The sequence below is a fragment of the Falco rusticolus genome, chromosome 5 (genome assembly GCF_015220075.1).
Source record: "Falco rusticolus isolate bFalRus1 chromosome 5, bFalRus1.pri, whole genome shotgun sequence".
NCBI lineage: Eukaryota > Metazoa > Chordata > Aves > Falconiformes > Falconidae > Falco > Falco rusticolus.
In genome coordinates this window covers 15,574,564-15,596,948 of record NC_051191.1, presented here as the reverse complement: position 1 = coordinate 15,596,948, position 22,385 = coordinate 15,574,564, and the positions used below count along the sequence as shown (strand labels likewise).

Below are 22,385 nucleotides of genomic sequence, written 5' to 3'. Positions count from 1 at the left end.
AATTTCTACTGCATTTTTAAGGGCAAAACCCCAAAGGTCTGTGGCAGAAGACATAATTCCAGTATTTCTGCTTCAAATGCTTTACTATCTTTAAAGCTTACATAACGAAAAAGCAAAAGTATAGATTTTGCATTAAGATACTGAAATTTCATAAATAGTTGTGAATCTGATCTTATGATACTTTATGATACCCCTAGCGGGAGAAATGCTTTAGGCTTTTTTTTTCCCCTTGAGTCTGAGAAAGGACTCACATGAAGAAAGCACTTATGTAACATGGAAAAAATGTAAATTGTAAGGGGCTGAACAATCCTGTGTATTGTAAGACAATATTCCCGAGGTGTGATATTGCTGTGAAGTACCCCACTTTCTTTAAACACAATCCTAGATAGACTTCAGCCTTTTTTATGTGGCTTTAGCTACAAGACCCTATAAAATTAGCAGGGGATAGGTACAACTGTAAAGAAAGATAACTCTAGGGTATTCAATATCATAAGAAGGTATCAAAGTTCAACTGAGGTTTACCAAGTATCAAGCGAAAGGAACAAAAAGCCTCTATAATAATTTTGTAGTTAGTTAAGAGAAGAATCATTCAAAGAATTAAGGATCAAAACTGTGGAATATTTTCTCTGCTTTGTTTTCAATGCAATAGAAAAATTCTACATTTTGCTCCAAAATGGAAAAGTAAATTTGGAAATGGATGTTCTTTTCTGTGTACCAAGTAAAAGCTAGTATTAAACTCCAGAGAAAATATACTTGCGGTTTTACTTATGGGTTAGTTACTTCCAACACATGGCTTGTTGAGCTTATAATATCTGTAGGATTTTATGTTCCTTTCAGTCCTCCTCCTCTCCCTCTGAGCTCTGCAATTCTTCTCATCACCCACGCCTGCAAACTGTGTCTAGTATTTGAGTCTTCTCCTCCTCCTCACACACTTACTCTTTTCAGACATGTATTTGTAAAATATAAAGATTTGAATAAGTTTTCACTTTCAAAATAGACAAAGATATTTCTAAATGTATTTCCAAAACTATCTTTAATGAGAAGATGCATATAGCTTATTTGTCCTCAAATAGATACTACAAACCAAACAGTTGAATGATTAAGTTTTTACTTTTTCTATTCTTTAAAGATTTTTTTAAAAATCTGTAATTTCAGTTTTACTGTGTTAAAACGGATTCTGCAGAATGTTACTACAAATTTTACTAATAAACTAAATTATTTTCAAAGTTTAGAACGTAAAGCTGTGATTTGCAAGCCTAATTTGATGAACGTTTTTTCTGCACTTGGCAAGAATTTTAAATTATTTCACTATCTGCTACTTTATGCAAGAAAAAGGAATGGAAACACAGAAAACAGTCACATAGATTCTAAGATGGGAGGGAAACATGCAGTTGTACTACTGCAGTTAGATTTTTTTCATTTAAAATACATATGTATTTCCCTCCAAATGTGAATGTTTTTAACTAAAAGTTTAAAATGCATCAAATGAAAACTAGAAATGCCCTACAAAATAATTCCTTTTGATTACAAATGCTTGAGAAACTGAAATAAAGGGGGAAAATCATCAGCAGCTATCTGATATGACATAATTTATGATAATGTATTTGTGTGAAAATGTCAGAACCATCCTTGCCAGGTTTCCTCACTAAATAAACAACTGGTTTTAGGAGATTTATTCTTGTAAAATACACATTGTATTGTTCTTACCATACATGCTGTACTCCAGATATCAGCAGGTGTACTGTAACCTGCTCCTATTAAAACCTCTATGGATCTATATTGTCTTGTCTGGATGTCTTCTGTGAAGTGTTTATGCTAAAATAGAAAGAACCACATTAATGCAAAAAAAAAATTAATTAAAAGGCCTATTCTAAATAGTGAAGGCTAAACAGCTAAAATGATGTAGTTATACTTACCACCCAGCAGGCATTCCCCAGGTCAGCAATTTTAACTCTAATTTTATCTGCATTTCTTGGGTCCAGTGGATTTACCAGTAAGTCAGCAGCACGAGTTTTTGCTAACACAAGCAAAATGCAGAACAGTTAGTATTTTGAGCACCCTATTCAATATCTCTAAGCAGTTTTGCCTTGACATTTCATCCAGTTCTGTAATACATTAAAGGCATCAAAATAGTTTGCTGAATGTTACAAGAAATTAGAACAACATAAATAGGGTTTCTTACCTTGATGTATAAATATCCTTACACATTTCAAGTGCAAATTTTTGCATTCTTTAACTGCCGAATTACTATTATTAGAATATCCAGAGGATCTTGTAAGCAAAAACAGCACATGTATTTCCAATAACAGACAGAAAATGTTAAAACTCAGACTCCCAAGAAATCCACATGAAAGATAAGTTATTGGAACAGTTCGGTTGAGAAAATAAATCCTACACTTCCACTTTTGGCTAAGGTAAATAATTTATCTTTTTTAAAAAAAAATCTGTCCCAAAGGGAAGACAACTCACAAAACCACGGCTAATTTGGGAGACTAGGGGACTGTCACTGATTTCACAAATAATTCAGCATTGAACCAAAGTTCTCTGAAGGTCCTACTTGCATTGAGCATGATTCAGATTAAAAGGGCAGAACTAATTAATCCTGCAATCTTTAGAGGCTCTCGGGACACTGATGACCCTAACATATGACAGTGAAAGACTGCCACTTTTATTTGTTTTGACATACCACCTGCTAGCTCCTAAACTGCACTGGAAAGAAAGAAGATTGACTTGAACATGGAAGATAAAACCAGGTATCACAGATCATATAGCAGTAGAGGATTGATTTCAGTTTCCTTGCCCTAAAGCTAAAAAGACTAAATTGGAAACTGGTGAATGACTTATTAGATCCAAAAGGCGCCTGGGACTCCAGTGGGATACAATGATCTGTTAAACTGAAGTAAGAATTGGAAGAGGAAAATACACCAGGCATGGGACAAGGAGAAAAAATACAGGATGTCTAATGGTGAGTTCAGAGTGACTAAAATCAGATGAGGATCTTCAGCTGCTGGGACAGCAAGCCTGAATGGACCATCAGGGCACTGAAATATGGGCCAACCAGAAAAGAAAGTGGCAGGATCCACCAGGGAGAGAAGGAAAGATAAGACAAGACTGAACAGCAGAAGACAGAAGGAACAGTGACCTCAACAAAACAGTCCTCTAAAAAAGCTGGAACAGAGTCCAAGACTCCAGCTTAAAAAAAGCACCAACTCAGGGCGTAAAAGTAAAATACACTGAGACAGTAAGGTTGCAATCCAGCATTTAGAAGACAGGAATATTAACGTCTTCCCTTATGAGTGTGCTGCACCGTACAGTTGAATTTTTTTAGAAACACCGTCACATGCATTATTCAAGAAATAACAGGACCTTTCTCAATTCAGTAGCCCTGGCAAAAAGGTAATAAAAAAGAAAGATAGTGCTAGATAAATCCTTCCCACACATTTGTTGAAGGTGAAGGACTGAAGTAAATAATGCGGTATGAAGAGGGAAAAAGGCCTCATCAGCAAGACATGCGAATATGACGTTAGGAAACAGCTTTCTTCAACCTTCTTGTAACAGAGGGACCCCTCACACAGTAATAGGCAAGTGCCTACACATCTGCTTTTCTCAGGAACTCATGCAGTTTATGTCCCATATTTTCCGAGACATGAATATGAGACCTTCAATTTTGAATTTGACAAACATGCATCAATCACAAGTGAAAGTGCAGTCAAAAGGAGCATACTTCTCGTAAGTACTCTCAAAAAAAAAACATCCAAAGGAGCTCATTCTGAGCACAAAATTAGTGAGCATTTCTGATTTTCATTTTTGTGTGTCCTAGTTCCGTAAAATAGAAGTATCGCCTCCTCTTCTCACAGTCTCAGCACAACAGTATACTTAGTAAACATTCAAACACTGAAATGAGGAGAAGAGTCATGAGCAAATTAATAGATCTGTCTTAGGGGCATTTGGTCACACGGTGAAAACTTGAAAAAGATAAAAACTTAATAGCTGTTCATCCACTGAACACAAATTGGTCTGTGCACTGACTGAGGCAAGTATCCTGAAAAAATCAAGTGAGACCATGTTACTTAATAATGTATAACAATGCCTAGACAGAGAGGAACAAATAAAAGTCTACTTCTATACAAGAAAAGGGCACTAAAGTTATAGTGAAAAAGTAGCACCTTTTAAAAATACTGAGTAGCCTGCAACTCTTGTATCTTTCTTCTTTCTAAATACCTTAATCTGTTTTATTACTCTTTAACCCAACATCATCAGTGGTGCCATTAATAATGTTTAGCTTTTCCTCCTTCTGCAGAAGAAGTGAGCTATGGATGCATTTACTATCTTTCTTCTTTCTTTGTACAAAAGGTCTGTAAATTGCTCCTGGTGAGATAATATCAAGGAGGAATAAAGCAGGTTTGTTTCTCCAGCTATGGAGATAAGCTGCTCCCATGATGACAAAACCAGCTTTACTCTCTGGAGGCATGAGGATTTTACACATCACCCCAGGAAACCAGCAGCAGAGGCTTTCTGCCTATATACTGTCAGCAGCACAAAGGAAGAGGCTATAAAGCATCTAGCAACCTCCTGTACATGGTTTCAGGGACTACAAAGTATAAGGAGATGGACTGGAAGACTTATTTGTCTGGATCTTGACATTTTCCAGAAATACAGCTCTACTCAGTTGTATTTTACTTCACATTTCTTGCCTACCTGCAGATTCCGTTACCTGTCAGACTCTAATAAACTGTGTGAATTGTTCTTCTAAAGTCTTAAACCAACAAATACACTTGACCGTACTTTTCAACACATCACTATTTAAATTCAGTAATTCCATCTGGGACAATGCTGATGGCAGGCTTAGTGATCTTCTCCCTAAGCCATCTCTTTTTTTTTTTCTATCCACTTACACATTTAGTCTCTCAGTATTTTCTTCATTGAAGCTGAAACCCATATATTTATCATTTAGCCACAGGCACTATAAATAAAACCTATGTGTAATACACTGAAGCTATTTAATTTAATGGCAAAAATCCAGCTCTTTGCAATGAAACAAAGATTTCACCTTCCATGTCTTCAAGAAACAGGATTTACAGGCAAAAGGTCTGGATCTGAGCAGCTCTGGTGGCCAGAATTTAAATGTCCAAAACCATGCCGAATATAGAAAAACCATAACGAGTTGAGGGTTGGCAACATGCCTTGTAGAGACAAAGACTTCATCTTGCTAAGTTTTAGTAAAAGGCTAAGACAGGAACAGTTTCAAACAGAAAAGAACCATTAATGAATGACTACACAGCATATCACAGAATTTTTTAATATGACTGAGAAAAGATAAAACAAGAAGTAACAAATAGAAGCTGCGGCTAGACAAATCCAAACTTGCTATAGTTCTTCTGAAACAATTCTGAGTAGAGACCAGTGGAACACACTTCAGCCACACTAGATTTTTTATCATTTCATTTGTCCAAATAAAGATCAGGTATCTTTTTAGAAAATATGTTTTAAGCCAAAAACAAAGGTTACTGGGCTTAATAGATGGTGTATTTCTGGCTTGTTATAAAAGGAAGTCAGATTACATGATCTCATGATCACCTTCTCCCCTTAAACTATGGGAATAATGCCTACTTGCAACTATAAACTTTCTTTCCTCTTTCCTGTGTAGACTTATCTGTCAATGTGAATATTTCATCTACAGTAACTTGCTTAATACCCTTAAAAACAAGTTCAGTGCGTGTGCACGTTCAAAATCACAGTTCTGTGTTCCTCTTAAAATTTAAGATGGAAATTCGTTTGACTTTAACAAGAATGCTTTCGCATTGTGTTTCAAGCTGCATCAATCAAACTCCCAAGTTTGAATGCAAGAAAAATATCCAATTCACTTAAAGTAAACTTAGCTAAGCTATTGCCTTTAATTATACAATCACATTTTTTTCTTAACTACTGGCTTTTTCTATTGCACTTAGTGGCTGCCTTTTTTTTTTTTTAATGTAATACATGCTACTAGACAAAAGTCTTCCATCGACTCAAATCAAAAGTGTTCTTTCCCCCCTGTATTTATAAAAGCCATTCAAAACTAATACATTTGCTTTTCCTTGAAACCTGGTCCTAGGAGGTCAAAATTCACCAGAACGCTTTTGGACCAAACTAACTTACGCACCTCTTCTCCATTTCTAGATATCTGCTCTGCCTTTTTGCCAAAAGTCTTTACAGATGAAATACCAAGTTTAAAATAATCATAACTGAGATTTTGCATTTGTACAATGTATGATTCAATGAGCAAAATATTCAGTGTAGACATAACCAAGAACATGAAGTCAGCCAGCAATGCAAAAAGGCTTCCCAGTAGCGGGCTGCAGCTGTAACCCAGCCCTAGCTATGGTTAATCTGACCCCATGATCCAGCTCCCTCCCCAAGTCTGGGGAGTGCCTAGGAAAGAGAGCATCTGGGAGCAGGCTGCACAGATTCCTCTGCCTGCAGAGGCTGGCACACAGGCACCATCTTTTCAGTGGGCACTCTTCAGACTCAAGCACGAAGCAGGCCCGGACATGAGTAGGTTTGACACACACCCAGAAACTCAAAATGTTTAAAACACTTCACCTGTAGGTACAGAAAAATCACCATCACTGAGAAGTGCTAGACCTAGCATTCAAAGTCAGGGAAATGGTGTGGTAAAGAGTTCTTGGTGGTTACTGAAAGGTCCTTCTGTGTTACTGAAAGAAGTGTGTGACAGCTGACCCATAAGGCTTGGTATTGATTTTTCATCAAAAATCCCCAAACAAATAAAAAGTAAAATCTGCATATATGTGTCACTGACCACAGGTAAAACACATATGTAAGGTTTAACTACTCATTCTACAAAAGATATCACCTACAGCTCCAAGAGACTTCAAGCATGGTGTACTGCACTTAAAGAGGAATACTCACTTTTTGGCAAATCCCCAGTGCTTGAAGCTGAAACTGTTCTGCTCCTGTCGTGAGATGGGCTGCTCTCCTCTCTTTCGGTTACAGTTGATCCTTCAGAAACAGCAGAACCACAAGCTACAGATTCTAGAGCCCCAGAGAACACTGAGGCTGAAAATTCAGAGAACTGTGACTCGGGAATTTTATGACGTCCATTTGGCAATTCACCATTAAACTGTTCATAGGAGCTGCTATAAGAGTAATCACTTTTTGCATTTGGCTCATCAAGATTATACTCCTCTGGGTTTGGATACTCCTCTTCTTCCTCATCTTCATCTTCAATCTGTTGTTCCAATAGGAATGGGCCGTTCACAATATGGCCATTTGTTTTGGGGGATTCTATCCACTTAGGGTCTGTAGGGTCAGTGTTGACAAGTTCCTGCTCAACATCATCATCTTTTTCAGTGTTTTCTTTCTCTGTGTCTTCTTTCTCATCCTGATCTTCTGCTTCACCTGGAAAATTTCAACGATCAACACATTAGATTATACATCAATATACCATTTTTAAATTAGGCATTCATAATTCTTAAATCTTTAGTTGACTAGTTGACTCCTGACATATCACACAAGGAAAGACTGATTTGAAATACTGCAATATGCAAAGCATTTAAAACCTAAATTAAAGGCGAAAGAAAGAATAAGGCTGTGGGAAAAAACTAAATAATGGGAAGTGGTTCAGAAGGGAACAATTCAGCAGAGAAGAATGTTATGAAGGGAAGGTATATGATGTCCTGAAAGCAAGCTTTACAAATCTGTAATTCAATCTGTGTCGAACAGGGAGTCATCATAGAAGCAGGAAAATACGCAGTAAGAGCAGAACAAAACTAAACAAACCAAACAACAGTCTCAGTAGTTACGTTTTAATCAGAATCAGAGAGAGTTGACAAGAAAACCCAGGGAAGCCAGAATAGAACTGGCCCACAACAATTCTGCTCCAAATCACAAAGGCTAAATAAGAATTTTAAGAAGACATTTAAAAAAAATTTAGTGACAAACCTGCCATTATTATTACCTGATAGATCATTACAACAAACATTTAACAAGAAAAGACGAAAGCAATGATGACTCTAAGTACATTAATGTTACAGAATACAACTTCATCGTTTTTCTTCTATCTCACCAAGATACTTGGCTATGCCACTTAATGTGGTATGACAACTGACTGTTCTGCTGAACTTTCTGTGCTCTTTTGTGGGATTTGATAGCTAGATCGCTATCCATGTTTTTCTTCACTTCTATAGTAGGATTGGCTTTTCTTTCCCTTTCTAGACTTTGTAGTTACCATTTTACCTACAGGAGGAAATGAAACTTAATGATCTAGGACAGTATGGAGATTTTGTTCATTGCACCAGATGTAATGCTGCAATTACTTTCCCCTCTGAAACAGTAAATTCAGGGTCAATAAAAGCAGGTAATACTAACCATCATCGTTACCAGGTTCTTCATCTACTACCTCTTCTATATCAGCTGTTTTTAGTTTCACCTCTGGGTGGTACTCATCTTCTTGTTCATTTGATGGCACAGCTGAGGTTACATTTTCTTCTATTTTTTTCCTTTCAGCTTCTCGCTCTAGTTCTTCTATTTCCTGCAGGCGTTTTTCTAACAGCTCAGCTTGTCTCTTCTGTTTTTTCTTCAGTTTTTTCTTTTTGTTTTTGGATATTTTTCCAATCTGAAATATTAATACAAGCAAAAGAAAACAAAGGGGAAAAAACCACCTCATTCTCAAGGCATCTTACACCGAATTCACCTGCAGTATGATTACGTTTTACTTGAAAATACTGGATGGCAATTAATATAGTAAATACATTGCTTTTTCCATTTTACATCAAATCAAGAATGACGTAGGGTTAAATGAGGCAAATAAAGTTACCAAAATTGTACATAGTTATACATGCTTTTACATGGTTGTTTATTAGATACAAGAGCAAAATACATCGAAGATGTCACAGTAAAATTCCTATAATCTCAACTAGGCAAAATAATATTGAACTTCAATCTAGACTAACAGGTGATCCTGTATGTAGAAGACAGTCTGCTATCATATCTAGTTGTTTACACATTAATTCTATACATGATTTTTCTCTGTATAATGCAGGTAATGACTAGCAAAAGTATGCTGAGAAAAATATATGACAAAACTAAAGGGACTGAAAACAGTAAAGAATTTAAATAAACCCTGTGTTTATTTCCTTGTGAAAGGAGAGCATTTTTATTATTCACTTCTGGCCCAGAACATACGATTCACAAACAACAGATGGCCATTATGAAAAGTTTCACATTTTATATAACGTAAGGATCGAAACACTCAGGTGCAATAACAAGAAAAAAAAAAATCAACACATCTGAGCTAGGACCGAAACACTTTCTCATATTTTAACTGAGATCTGACTGCTGTTTTTACTATTTGATAAATGACATCCATCCAGTTTTAATTCATTGTTTAGGTATCACAGTAAGTAATCCTCAATTCAAAAATAAAGTACTAGGAACAAAGGGAAATACTATTTTCTCAAAGATCTATCTGTAAATCCTGTTCTCTTCAACAGAAGCTATAGGCCAGTCAAAACAAGACAGTTAATTTGACAGTCCTATTATATTTCATCTGCGTCGTACGCCCATTGAAATGATATAGATTCTGTACACACAGAAAGCAGGTTTGACCTCAGATATTTCTAAACAGCTGTATTATCAGTGGCTATTTGCTTTATGTATACAGCAAAAAGATCTTTAAAAACTCATTAAAAAGCCCTGTCTTTTAAGGCCTTGAAGATTAAGGCCTTGAAGTTCTTAAGCTATTGCAATGCATGATACTTACTGCATGCACCCATTTTTGTCAGGATTTGAAAAGAATGGATTATTCCTCGAGAGATGAAAACGGCAATGCTTAACTTCCTTTGTCATAGCTATAGAACAGTACATCTATGAGAGCTCCCATCAGAGCAATACTGTGCCTAAACTTTGTAAGGCCGAGACATTAGAAGAAAAGCATTCTTTGAAAGATAAAGGTTTATTCAAAGGAAGCTTTTAAAAATGGTAGAGGCTACCAACAGTCTAATAGGTACTAACACCTACAGAACCACAGAAAATAAGATAGTTAATTTGAATTACATAACAATACTTACAGGCTTTTGTTGTGGAGCTGTACTCACTAAAAAAGAAAAATAAAATGTTAAAGATATATTTTTACAAAAACAACTCTATAAAAGCAGAAAGCAGTAATCATGTAAAAATATTCTTAACTAAATATAAGGCTGTGATTTTTTGGTTTTTAAGCCAGATTTTTTGCTCTTTATAAGCACCTGCTGCCTGAAATCGTCTGATGCCTCCATCCGAGCATCTGGAATCAGATGGAGCTAGCACCAATTTCTAGTCACTCTGTTGTGACTGAGGGAGAGTTAATGAGTCAGAAAGGAATGTCTGAATCAGTAAAGAGTGGACAGAAAACATTAAATGACTGCAGAGTTGTCACAGATTAAACGTATGTAGCCAGCTGACTGGGCAGGTATAGATAGATTTTAAATAGTTCAGGAAGTATCAAAGACGACTACTGTGTTGCACTCAACAGAAAAGTCAAATATTCACATTTCCTTCATTCTGAAACAAAGTAGTTTGATTGCTAGGACTGGAGGCATGAAGAGGTGCCTATGTCAAAAACACACCACCACAGAAAAAGCACCTCCAGCATGGAACTCCTCCTAAGAATCTCTCAGAAGGGTACCATCAATGACTAGGTCTGATAAGAATACAAAACTAACTGTGAAAATGCACACAACAGTAATAAAAGCCACATGACACACAACACCACCCCCAAACAATCAAAACCAATAGAAACAACCAAATACAGGAGACAGAGGCAAAGTGGAAGCGAGGAAGAGGAACTGAATGGGGGAAGAAAACCTCTCACAAACCTCTTCAAACACACATGCATATGGCAATTAACAAATGCAAAATAAAAAATTTAGACAGATGAGCCTTCACAGTTCTTTTATACGTTCAGTTCCTGCTGCTAAGTTCAGTGAAAAAAATGCTTCTATGTCACTGAAAGGGCAAATTTTTCAAAAAGATTCTTAAACTTGAGTACCGTCATTGCTTTAAAAAGGAAAATTATGCAGAACCTGTTCTTGAAATGCTGTAAAGAAAACACATCTTCAACTCCTGTGTAGAAAGCCAAAGATTCACTTACAATTTGCTAAGAACAAAGTGTGATAAGAACTCCAGCAATATATTCCTTAAAATAATATTTATTTTAATGTCAGGAAGCAATATAAAGGTTGCACGAACAAAATCAAGTTACCTCCCACACAAATAACATACACTCTTTAGCTATGTATTTAAACTCAATACAATATATTAAGGATTTATATGATTTTGCATCTTAACATATATAATACTGTGAAATATTTATGAATTTTGACCACAGTATTTGTTCCTGATATAGCAAGTATTTTTATTAGACCTCAGAGATTTTAATCTGTGATAAGATTTCTGACAATATTACAAAGGTATTTAAACCTTATTTCTCCACTGCTTGTAGCTTATGTGTTTGATTGGCAAATAAATAGCAACTGTGGTACTAAAGATGACTAGAAAAGCCACACGTCCTCCTTGTTTGTCTTTACTGACTGCTGTGAAGTTCTTTACCTTGGCTTCTCCTAGCAAAACATAATGTACATTTCGTCTTTAAACTCTTGGCAAGTTTATTATAAAAGATTTCACATACAGTGCTAGGGAAAAGGGCTTATCACAAATTCAGTTAGGTACAATAAATTCCATTTTCAAGGGTGAAAACCTAAGGACTCTAAGACTTTTCATTGTGTTCTGAGAATAAGTCATAACTGACAAGAAGGCACATAATTTCACAAGGATGCTGATGAACTTGTAGCGGGACTAGACACATAATTTAGATAAGATTATTAATTACTGTAAATATTAGAGATGCAAGGCTTCAATGCGGCTATAACCCAGCCATTAAAGCTTGTAGGGTGGGAAGAGAGTAAGTTTACGCCAATAAATCTTTCTCTGTATCTGGGGATCCCGAAAACTTGAACCCGTAAAACCAAGAAAAAAGCATTTTCCTGATGGTTCCCAGAGCATGAGTAAGAATTAACTAGACATGTATTTTTCACATGCAAATATTTAAAATGTTAATGTTCATTAAACAAAATATTGTTCATGTTAATATACTGAAGGAACTTTACTACATGCATTTAAATATACTATCATACCTGCTGAACCAGAGGGGGGAGGAGCACCAGCTTTCTGCCACTCAGTTGCTTCAGCAGCCATTCTACGAACATAGGCATCATCCACACACATCAAAATGTTTTCTGGCTTTATATCTGTATGAATGATCTTGCACTTGCTGTGTAGATAATCTAGACCTTGAAGTACCTAATTACAGAAGGAATTTTTTTAAAATTTATTTTAATTATCCAGTCCAAGCTGAATGTATTTATTATTAGTACCGAGATGTTCAACCAATTGCCTGCAGTCCATATGTGGCCTGACAGGATAATTTATTTAGCTCATAAACCCAGCTATTGAGACTTTCATGAGTAAGACACTGGCTAGATTAATTGTCTTGATGACAGCAACCTGCTGTCAGACTTTCATTTCTCAAGTTTCATTTCAGCTCTTCAGCTGATCTGCACATGTGTAAAAAAAACTGATGTAACTTCGTTTAAAAAAGGAATTTGGTTGCTTAGTCAGAAAGGCTGATTGTCACTGGTACTGGGTCCGGTCTTGTTCAACTTGTTCATCAGTGACCTGGATGAAGGGACTGAGTGCACCCTCAGCAAGTTTCCTGGTGATACAGAACTGGGAGGAGTGGCTGATACACCTGAAGGCTGAGTTGCCATTCAGCGAGACCTGGACAGGCCAGAGAGGAACCTAAGGAAGTTCCACAAAGGCAAGAGCAAGGTCCTGCACCTGGGGAGGAATAACCCCATGCACCAGTACAGGCTGGGGCTGACCTGCTGGGAGGCAGCTCTGTGGAGAAGGACCTGGGAGCCCCGGTGGGCAGCAAGTTGCCCATGAGCCAGCAGTGTGCCCTGGTGGCCAAGGAGGCCAATGGGTCCTGGGGGGCATCAGGAGGAGCGTGGCCAGCAGGGCGAGGGAGGGGATCCTGCCCCTCTGCTCTGCCCTGGTGAGGCTGCACCTGGAGTGCTGTGTCCAGTGCTGGGCATCCCAGTTACAGGGAGACAGGGAGCTACTGGGGAGGGGCCAGCACAGGGCTGTGAAGAAGATGAGGGCACTGGAGCACCTCCATTCTAAGGGAAGGCTGAGAGAGCTGGGACTGTGTACCCTGAAGAAGAGCAGACTGAGAGGGGATCTTATTCATGCATACAAGTATCTCAAGGTTGAGTGTCGAGAGGACGGGGCCAGGCTCTTTTCAGTGGTGCCCAGCGACAGGACAAGGGGCAATGGGCACAAACTGCAGCGCAGGGAGTTCCACCTGCATAGGAGGAAGAACTTCTTCAGTTTGAGGGTGACAGAGCACTGGAACAGACTGCCCAGAGAGGCTGTGGAGTCTCCTTCTCTGGAGATATCCAAACCCACCTGGACACGATTCTGTATGACCTGCTTTAGCAGGGCGGTGGACTAGATGATCTCCAGACATCCCCTGCAACCCTGACCATTCTGTGATTCTGTGACTGTTTTTTTGAAAAATAACACTGCAAATAGTACACACTATACCTGAAGTCTGGTTTGTGAATAACCGTCTTACAACTGATTATTAAAAAAAAAAAAAAGACAAAAAGGGAATTGTGTTGTTGAGATGAAATGCTAACTGTAGCTTTCCTTAGAATGCCAACAGTAATTCAGCTTTTAATGTGATTCCACATAAGGATTTGTCCACCTGGATTTGTCACATGTATTTTTCCACTAGCCTTTCATACTTTCTGCAGGCTAACTTCTGCTAGCTCATGTCAAACGTGCATATCTAAAGACTTGAAAATGCATTCTAGGATATAAATTAAAACCTGTTTTTTTACACAATGAAAAAAATTCTCAAACCTAAATGGAACACAAATACTTGTAAAATCACAGAAATTACTGTATTTTAGGTAAGACCTAGGGAAGCCAATCATTACAATTATTCAGTATAGAATAATGTAACAGTGTAAACTAAGCTATTGCTATGTTAATCCACAGAAATACTGTAAAAAAAATATCAGCAAGAATGATAAAAAAAAGCAGTAATCTAGCTGATCCCACTTAAAAGACTTCTATTTTTAGAGAACATTCTACAGCATGAAACAGACCTCCAGACTCATGAGCTCCAGGTACGAAAACATTCTGCCACTCTAGGTATATTTATTATAAATAAACTAGCAAGCTCTTTGCTCTCAGGATCCTTTAAGACATAACTAGCTAGGGTGAACTTTAGAAGCAAAATGTGTTGGTTCAAAATACCAGTAACAGAGCACAACGACATTAGTCCACCATCCAGTCCTGAGCTAGTACCAGAACTGGTACATCCATTCAGCACACAAGGTAGCTCAAGAGAAGAGCAGTACCATACATATATTTACACTCAGGCTAACGTATCCTAGAAATGCGTGGCACTGCTTTCTCCAGCTCTAGAGATAGACTAGAACAGCAATCATTCTGAAAAGCTTTCTTTATAAGCCTATATAAAACCTGTATGTTCACTCCAGCTGGACTCAGTGTCAGTTCCAACGGTGCACCTAGAAACTGCTGCGTCCTTGATAATTTGGATTTTTTTCCTACAGATCCAAAATATGCTTGACTACTTGGCAAAGCAACTGAAAGAACATACAGTATGTCTCAAAGTAAGAAATGTTAAATAAAGATTGGAGGGTAGGTAGTGGTTAAGTGACTTCAAATTTTAAGAGGCATTAACAGCAACAGCAACATAAAGATGGATTATAATAGTCTCTTCCTCGACCCACTACACTACACACCATCTTACAAATTATCACTGACTATCTGTAATTCTGAGGCCAAGAAAAAAAAGATTCCAGAGTACACTGAAAGCCATAAACATTCAGAAGAAAAAATATCTGTTCCACTGTGATATGCAGAAGTGGAATTTATGTGAACCTAGATCCGATATCTCCCACTTTAAAAATATAGTCTTTCTCCTTTTAAATAACAATGTTAGGGTAACAGCTTACAGCTTTGTCTTTAATTTGGCTGAAGAGTCTTTTTTTTTTTTTTTTTTTTTTTTTTTTTTAGAATCCAAACCAGCTCCATGATTTACCATAAAGGACCATTCTGCTAGAAATTTAAAATTAGAAAGAATGTTCTCAGCTGTCTTAAAATGTGGACCAGACTGCCTAATGCTAAAAACTGGAAGTACATTATACCATTAAACCGGTAAGGAAACGTATACTACATGGGCATGCTTTGTACCATGCCCTGAGATGATGGGAGAACAGGGAAAACACTCCTAAGTTTTTATTTACTTGTCCACTGAAAAAGGGGAAAAAAATTAAACGGGTAATGTACTGTGAGTCTGAAAAATCATGACAGTCTGTTACTACAATCAAAAATGTAAATTAGAAGGCTGTATTTTTTCCCTTGTGAAGGTCACATGGTTACTTTCACAAAGAAACTAATTATTAGCAGTTTCTAATTAATATTCGCTTCTTTTCTTTTTATTCAACGAGCCACATCATATTACCTCATTAAACAGATTATTTACTGTATTGTAGATCAAAGCAAAAGTGAGAATTTTCGTTGATCAAATACACAATGTTTGCTTCAGCGTTAGTTTCGATCCTCTCAAAAGAGACTGAGACTGTATGTTTTACAACCCAAAGTAAGGATTCCAGAACGAAATAAATGGGCACTTCCAACCACATCCACCGCAAAGAAGGAACTGTAGCAACTAACCCTTTTTTAAATTCTACAAGGTCTTCTCTTGCATGACAGTTCATAGAAATCTAACCCAGGGGAAAAAAAAACCTGCTTGAAACCAAAATAAAAATTCTTATTAAGAAACTTAACTATCAGCTGCATTTAAAAAAAACCAAAAACATTTTGTCCCAATGTTCAAAAGTACTCAAAAATCGAAAAAAGTATTTTCCAAGTCATAGCATAAAAATTCCTTTTCAATTGTAGCATGGAATTATAGTACTTTTTGAAATAAAATTGTCTGCTGTACAGTAACAGCAGTGCGATAATTATTTATGAAACTTGAATATGAAAAGTTTTTAGTACACGTGTAGCACAAGCCTTGCTTGAGTAGAAGAAAGAATAAGGATCTACATCATCTTTAACGAGATGAACAACCTCGAAGTCGTACCAGTTTATGATAGTCTCACTAGTCCAAACAGTTCACTTCAACCTCACAGAAATTAAACCTTTTTAATCTTTCAGGACTAACCTACTCCTCTTTTTTCAGGTATCAAGTGTTTGAATTACTTGGAATTCTTACCTTTGCTGACATCCAAAGCGTAGTGTAGGTTGGAAGACTGTGCGATTTAAAGCCTCCCCGTCTAAGTCATAATAGCCTCAAAACTGTATCTAATGTCAAAGCAGCCTGCTCAGAGGCCACACTGCAGACAACCTGTTCCAGTGCCTGACCACCCTCACAACAAAGAATTTCTTCCTAATACATAACTAGAATTTCTGTTTCTAAATTGTGTACATTGCTTCTTGTCCTATCTCCACGTATCGACGAGAGAAATCCAGCTGCCATTACTCTACCTGTGCTGAAGAGATTAAAAGTTTCCCCTTTTATTAGCCTTTTATTAGTTCTTCCCTGCCAGGTTACAGGAGCCTGTTGGCAAAGATGCTGTGAAGCTGGGCTCAGAAGTTCTCACCTTCCTTCCAAAAAGGGGTTGTTTTCAGCCTGGACCCATTCAGAGGTCTGGTTTACAAGCAGTGTAATTGAGGTAACAGTACACTGCCATAGGGAGCTCCTAAACCCGACTTTGCTGCTTAACCCAGTGTATCAAGAAATTTAATTGTAATTTCTCAAGTTTTGGCCAAAAAACAGTGCAACCAAAGCAAAAACATTCCAAACAAAAAAAATGACATTTACTGAAAACGGTGGATATTTGTATGTACATATAATACAAATACACACATTCCCATTTCTTAGCAGGCAGCTCAGTTTGGCTGGAGCACTGCATTACTACAGCTCCTTATTTCTGAGACACCTAGTTGTACAGAACTTAACGGACCTAAAATTGCAACTATATACTAACAACTGCATCAATCAGGTTATTTAGCTAATTCTCATTGAAGAGGTGATAGGTTGATATTCACCAGTTGACATACAATAATAATTACAAAGAAACTAACCAATTAACAGATCGCTTATGAATAAAACAGAAGTAAAGTTGATGAAAGGCAATACAAATTGCCTCTAAGTGCCAAAATACTTGGTTTGTAGGTATTAACTGTGAATAGATTAATAGTATATACAAAACCACGGAGATATAGCTAAGAGTTTTCCTTGCTGAGACACTATTTCTCCTTAAGATCACCTCTCAGCAATTTGATTTTCACAGTATATCAAAAGAACATATTTAGAAAGAACAAATCCCAGTGAAATATTCTGAACTGTTTCATCTTGTTAACTCTCTGATTTTACAAAAACTTAAATACAGACAGACAACAATTTTTCAAAGAACAGTTTTTCCTTTAGAACCTCTTTTTCAGAGTCAGATACAATTTTTGTTCGGTTTTATAATGATAATATATTATTTCCCACTGTTTTGATGTTTTATCCAGATCTTATTAAGAAGCATGATGTGTCAACCAAAACTGCAACCGAATATGAAAATCCTTAGATCTAACTTTTTAATTTCTAAAGCAGCTCAGGAAACTCTCTGATCAGTGAGAAAACTTGATTAAAAAACCAAACCAAACACACCACCACCACCACCCCAAAACCAAACCCCAGCATGCAGAAATACAGGATATCCAGAAAGATGCTCTTGCAACCCCACACCCCTCCTTGGCATTACCAATAATACTATCCTTATCCTAGGTATTTATTAGTAAAAGTGCAGAAATACCATAATTCTAACCTTCAAACAGTCAACAACGGTAGAAAAACCCAATTAAAACATTAACAGGTCTTACCTGTCGAATTATACTCTTTACACAACGGATGGGAAGGCCTTGATAATTGGACTTGATTATCCATTTTAGGAGATGATGTCCAAGCACTTCAAAGACCATGCAGACATCTGGGATTTAATTAAGGATAACTTCCAAATAAACTTGTTGATGAGATCAACACAAATGTTTGTGTACTGGCTAAAGCAATCATCACACTGTTTAGAGGGAAAACAGTTCCCCCTAAAATGAGCAGAACATGGTATATGCTTTGGTACTACAGTTCAATCATATATAAACATATCAAGGAACAGTGCCCGAATGCAGAACAAATTAAAATAAAAAAATTTAATTATGCAATTCTTGTCAGCTATTTCTACACGTTAACAGTAGCATTAGGGTGAACAATGAAACAGGTAACTGTAAAAATAACATTCATTTTTGTTGTCTTTGAAATAGCTGAAAGTACTGATTTGGCCTATTATCTCTAGTTTCTAATAAATTTTAAATTATATGAATAGAAGGTTTTAACAACAAAAGTCTGCAGCAACAGTGTTTTCGAAAATGAACTGTGCTAAACATCTTTTTGATTAGGCTCAATTGAGAATACTTGACAACAAAGACTAAAGTAGTAAGAGAATGGCTCCCTTACCACCTACAGTTTTAACTGCAGAGAATAAAGGCAATCACCAAAAAAGTCAGGAACAAAGAATATAAAGAACTCAGAAACAATATGCAAAATACACAATGCCAAAAAATCTAATTTGACCCAGCATCTATTATTGGCCGCCAACAGAGGCCAATAGTAGATGACAAGGGAAGAGCATTAGGAAAAAACAAGATGTAGGAACTTCCAGTGATTTGTGGTTCAAAGGCTTCCCCTTTTATATAGAGAGAGATTCTACAGTTAATATACCTGGGTAGGTTATTTTTCTATTGCAAAAAATACTCAGATATTCAAGCTAATTTAAGTTTAAAGATCCACAACATTACAGCAAGAAATCATACTACTTGTCTGAGGATTAACTCAGCATAGTCATGAGCTTGGAATGACCTTAACGTCGCTAGAATCAGAAAGAATGTTCAAAATCTTAATTATATGACACTGCAACGTTGCAAAGAATAATGTAATACAAATAACAGAAAATTAACTTATTGAGAGATACTGCAGGAAAATCTCAATGGATGAGATTAGACTGTATCTCAGAGACCGTTCATAAGGAACTACACTGTTAGGGGAGAAATCTTACCCAGCTTCTCTAAGTTTTATTAACTAGAGTTTTAGCAGTGATCTTAAGAGTCCATGACTTAACTTGTGTCAAAAGGAGACTTACTTTGTCTATCGGTCTATCATTTACATTCTTCTCAAGTACCTACCTATATGCATAAACTGAAGTTTTAAAGTCTGCATCCCCTATGTTGGAGTTAGATCAAAACTAGAGGGTCTCAAGGCTGTTCAAAGCACAACATAAAGAACTGTAACATTTTGATTGCTGCTACCCGTTCCTCTCACTTCATGTTCTTTAACTCCTGCATTAGAGGAAACAGTGAATAGTCATTTCCCAATCATACCAACCAAGTCTACTCACAATATTATAAAACTGTTCCATTCAGAAGAGGAAACAGTCTTGGTTACTTTAGCACACAAGCATCCAATGAACAGAAGTCACTAGTAAAGCACACAGCCATCAAAAAGGATGAGCAGAGCACGTTAGCTCTGTAGGGCTTATTAACTTAGCCCATGCGCTGAAGTTGCACTGCTACAGGAACGCTACAGCAACACAGATTTCAGAAAGGCAAGACACTGCAGCATTCAGAAACGAAATTTAGGACACCCGCCCACAGTCCTTCAGACCACTGCTGCCGCAGACTCTCCAGTGCACATTCCCGCCATTCCTTGCACTTGGAGAAGTGCTAAGGGTTGCCAGTAACCAGAAGAGAAAGATGTGTAGGAAAGTGAACAGCGGAGAGGCAAGGGGAGGACACAGAGAAGGAACAGGCAAGGAGGAAGGCAGAGGCACACAGAGACAGAGGGCCACAAGAAAGAAGGGATGTTTACCTGAAAAAAAAAGATTGCAACGTTTTGCTGGGAGGACTCAGACAAACTCAAGACATGTTCAGTACTGGGGAGTCAACTGGGATGGGAAGAAGACATACAGGAGGCTCAATGTTTAGAGTAGGTATGCAAAAATGTGACTGCTGTCCGATCTACTGTCCTGACTTGAAAAACATTAACTGTAAGCCAGACTGCGCACAACAAAGAGTTTGGGAAAAGCTGTGAGTTAACTATTAGGAAAGCAGCCTTGCAAGCCCCAGGATGTTCCTACAGCACCAACATCCTGATAGATGAGTGTGTCCAAAAAGTCCTCCTGCAAAAATAAACCTGAAGCCCACTCAGCAGACTAATTAAGCTACATGAAATAAGGCTCTGGTACCATCATAGAACACTACTGGACGTACCTCAGTTGCTACTCTATTAGCAGCATTTCAGCTCTATGGTATTTAATTAGTGCTGTATATTCTTTGGAGATAAATTATTACAATTATTATAATGTCTGATTCTGTCAGGAATGTTCCCATCTTCATTTAACTTGTCTCTCCAAACGCTTGTTTCATTATGTGACAATCTGAATCTTTTATTAAAAAAATGCTACACTCAAATAAATATTTAAGGCTCTCATAAATATCCAGCGCAGACAAACATAATAATCTACACTTACTAAAAACACCAAAGTGCCTGATTTCAGGAATTCCATTATTTCATGAAAAAAATCATAATTACAACCTTTTTAAAATGTACAAGTAGTTAAAAAATTATCAGTCTACTGTAGCATAACACGTTGTTAAAATCCCTCTGTGTATCAACGCTTATTTCAGCTCCTAGGAGAAAGATGACTGTTTCCAGACACACAGTGCAGGCCAATGGCTCCGCACATTCCCATCTCTGTGCTACATCGTTCCTGACAAGTTTCCCTGTTTGGAAGCTCCATGACATTTTGTGGTATTAGCCATCCAAAGGATTCACCCACCTCTCTTCTGTCTTGCTTTAACTTTTAAATGCATTCCATAGCCAATAATCAAGCCTCTATGAAGCATATGTTGTTTTAATTTACAGTCAAGGAACAGATATATAGAGACGTGCTCAAAGGAAGCTGGAAACAGCAAAGCATGGAAAAACTCTCAAAGTACTGTATTTCTCTCATCCTGTTCAAATCAATAACACTACCGTAGCACTAATAAGGCATTTTTAAAATGGCAAGAAATAGCAGCAAAATGTTGAAGTCAGTTACCTGCTCCCTCCCAAAAGAACCTGCACCAAAGATTATTTTCCCTAGAAGGTAAAAAGGAGTTGATTAAATAATCAATGCAACCAACCACTGCTCAAATAAGCAACGCAACTCAGGACGCACAAGCTGTTCACAGGAAAACTTGAAGTATAAGATACTTGTTACCATATTTTCACTGATGGCTATGACTTCAACAGACTTCCAGTTGTAACTTAAATTTGAGTCCAGTACAGCTCATCCTGTCTACTGTAGCTTTCTGAAAAATGCACTTCTCAGGAAGGAACATTTGCCTTCCACATAAAACAACTTCTGTACTGCCACTTTTCAACATGAAAGTAACACTGAAATAGAATGAATCAGTATCAGCTGTCCAGTTTTAATCTGCTAACACAAAGCTATTTGAACCCTTTTTTTTTCTTCACTAGTACGTGGTCTCCTTTTGGCTTTGTCAACTTAAGTGCTATATTTCAAAAAGATAAAAGTTTGGACATGCTTTCAAAATATTATCACTAACCAAATTTACTCTTCAAACTTTGAAATGGCTCTTACCCTTAATAAAGATGTATACATACATAGCAATAATTGAAGAATACTAGTGGGAAACTGCTCTGTTAAATAGATAAAAGAGTTATTTCTATGTATAGTTATGAATGCATTTTCTTATTCCCTGTTTTGTATTTTTTTTTACATATGTTTTACAATGAAAACAGTAAGTCAGATTTCTGATTTCTATAAATAAACTTAATTATTTTTCAGTCATACAGCTGTCAGCTGAAAACTCAAAATGCTTTGGTTGGATTAATTTTTTGTGAACCTAGTTAGACAAAACAGATATTTATAAAACAATTCTTAATAAGCATCTTAAGTCATAAATTAAAACCTGGGTTTTGTAGTACAACAGCAGCACCAAGAAACCCTAACCCGGGTTATTCACCTCACTGTGTTAAGCAATTTCCTTGATCACAAACCATTTATATCCAGGTTGAAATGACTACTGGCAACTATATGGTTTATTTTAATTCATTTTGATTTGATGATAAAACCTAGGAAAAAAGACTGCACTAACTTCACCTACTTTCTACCATGGTAGTGGACCACTGAAGCAATGAGGAA

At 37.0% G+C, this 22,385-nt stretch overlaps 1 protein-coding gene across 4 annotated transcripts in view; it reads right to left on the bottom strand.

The window, feature by feature from the left end:
• The window catches only part of SRPK2 (SRSF protein kinase 2), a 147,699-nt gene that overhangs the window by 17,743 nt on the left and 107,571 nt on the right, over positions 1-22,385 (bottom strand). For all 4 annotated transcript variants that reach the window (XM_037387416.1, XM_037387420.1, XM_037387419.1 and 1 more), the window contains 7 exons: positions 18,010-18,116; positions 12,171-12,336; positions 10,068-10,093; positions 8,368-8,614; positions 6,910-7,398; positions 1,917-2,017; positions 1,708-1,815 (listed from right to left, as the gene is read on the bottom strand). In XM_037387416.1, coding sequence (XP_037243313.1) covers positions 1,708-1,815; positions 1,917-2,017; positions 6,910-7,398; positions 8,368-8,614; positions 10,068-10,093; positions 12,171-12,336; positions 18,010-18,116 — 1,244 coding nt within the window. The remainder of the gene's footprint in view (positions 1-1,707; positions 1,816-1,916; positions 2,018-6,909; positions 7,399-8,367; positions 8,615-10,067; positions 10,094-12,170; positions 12,337-18,009; positions 18,117-22,385) is intronic.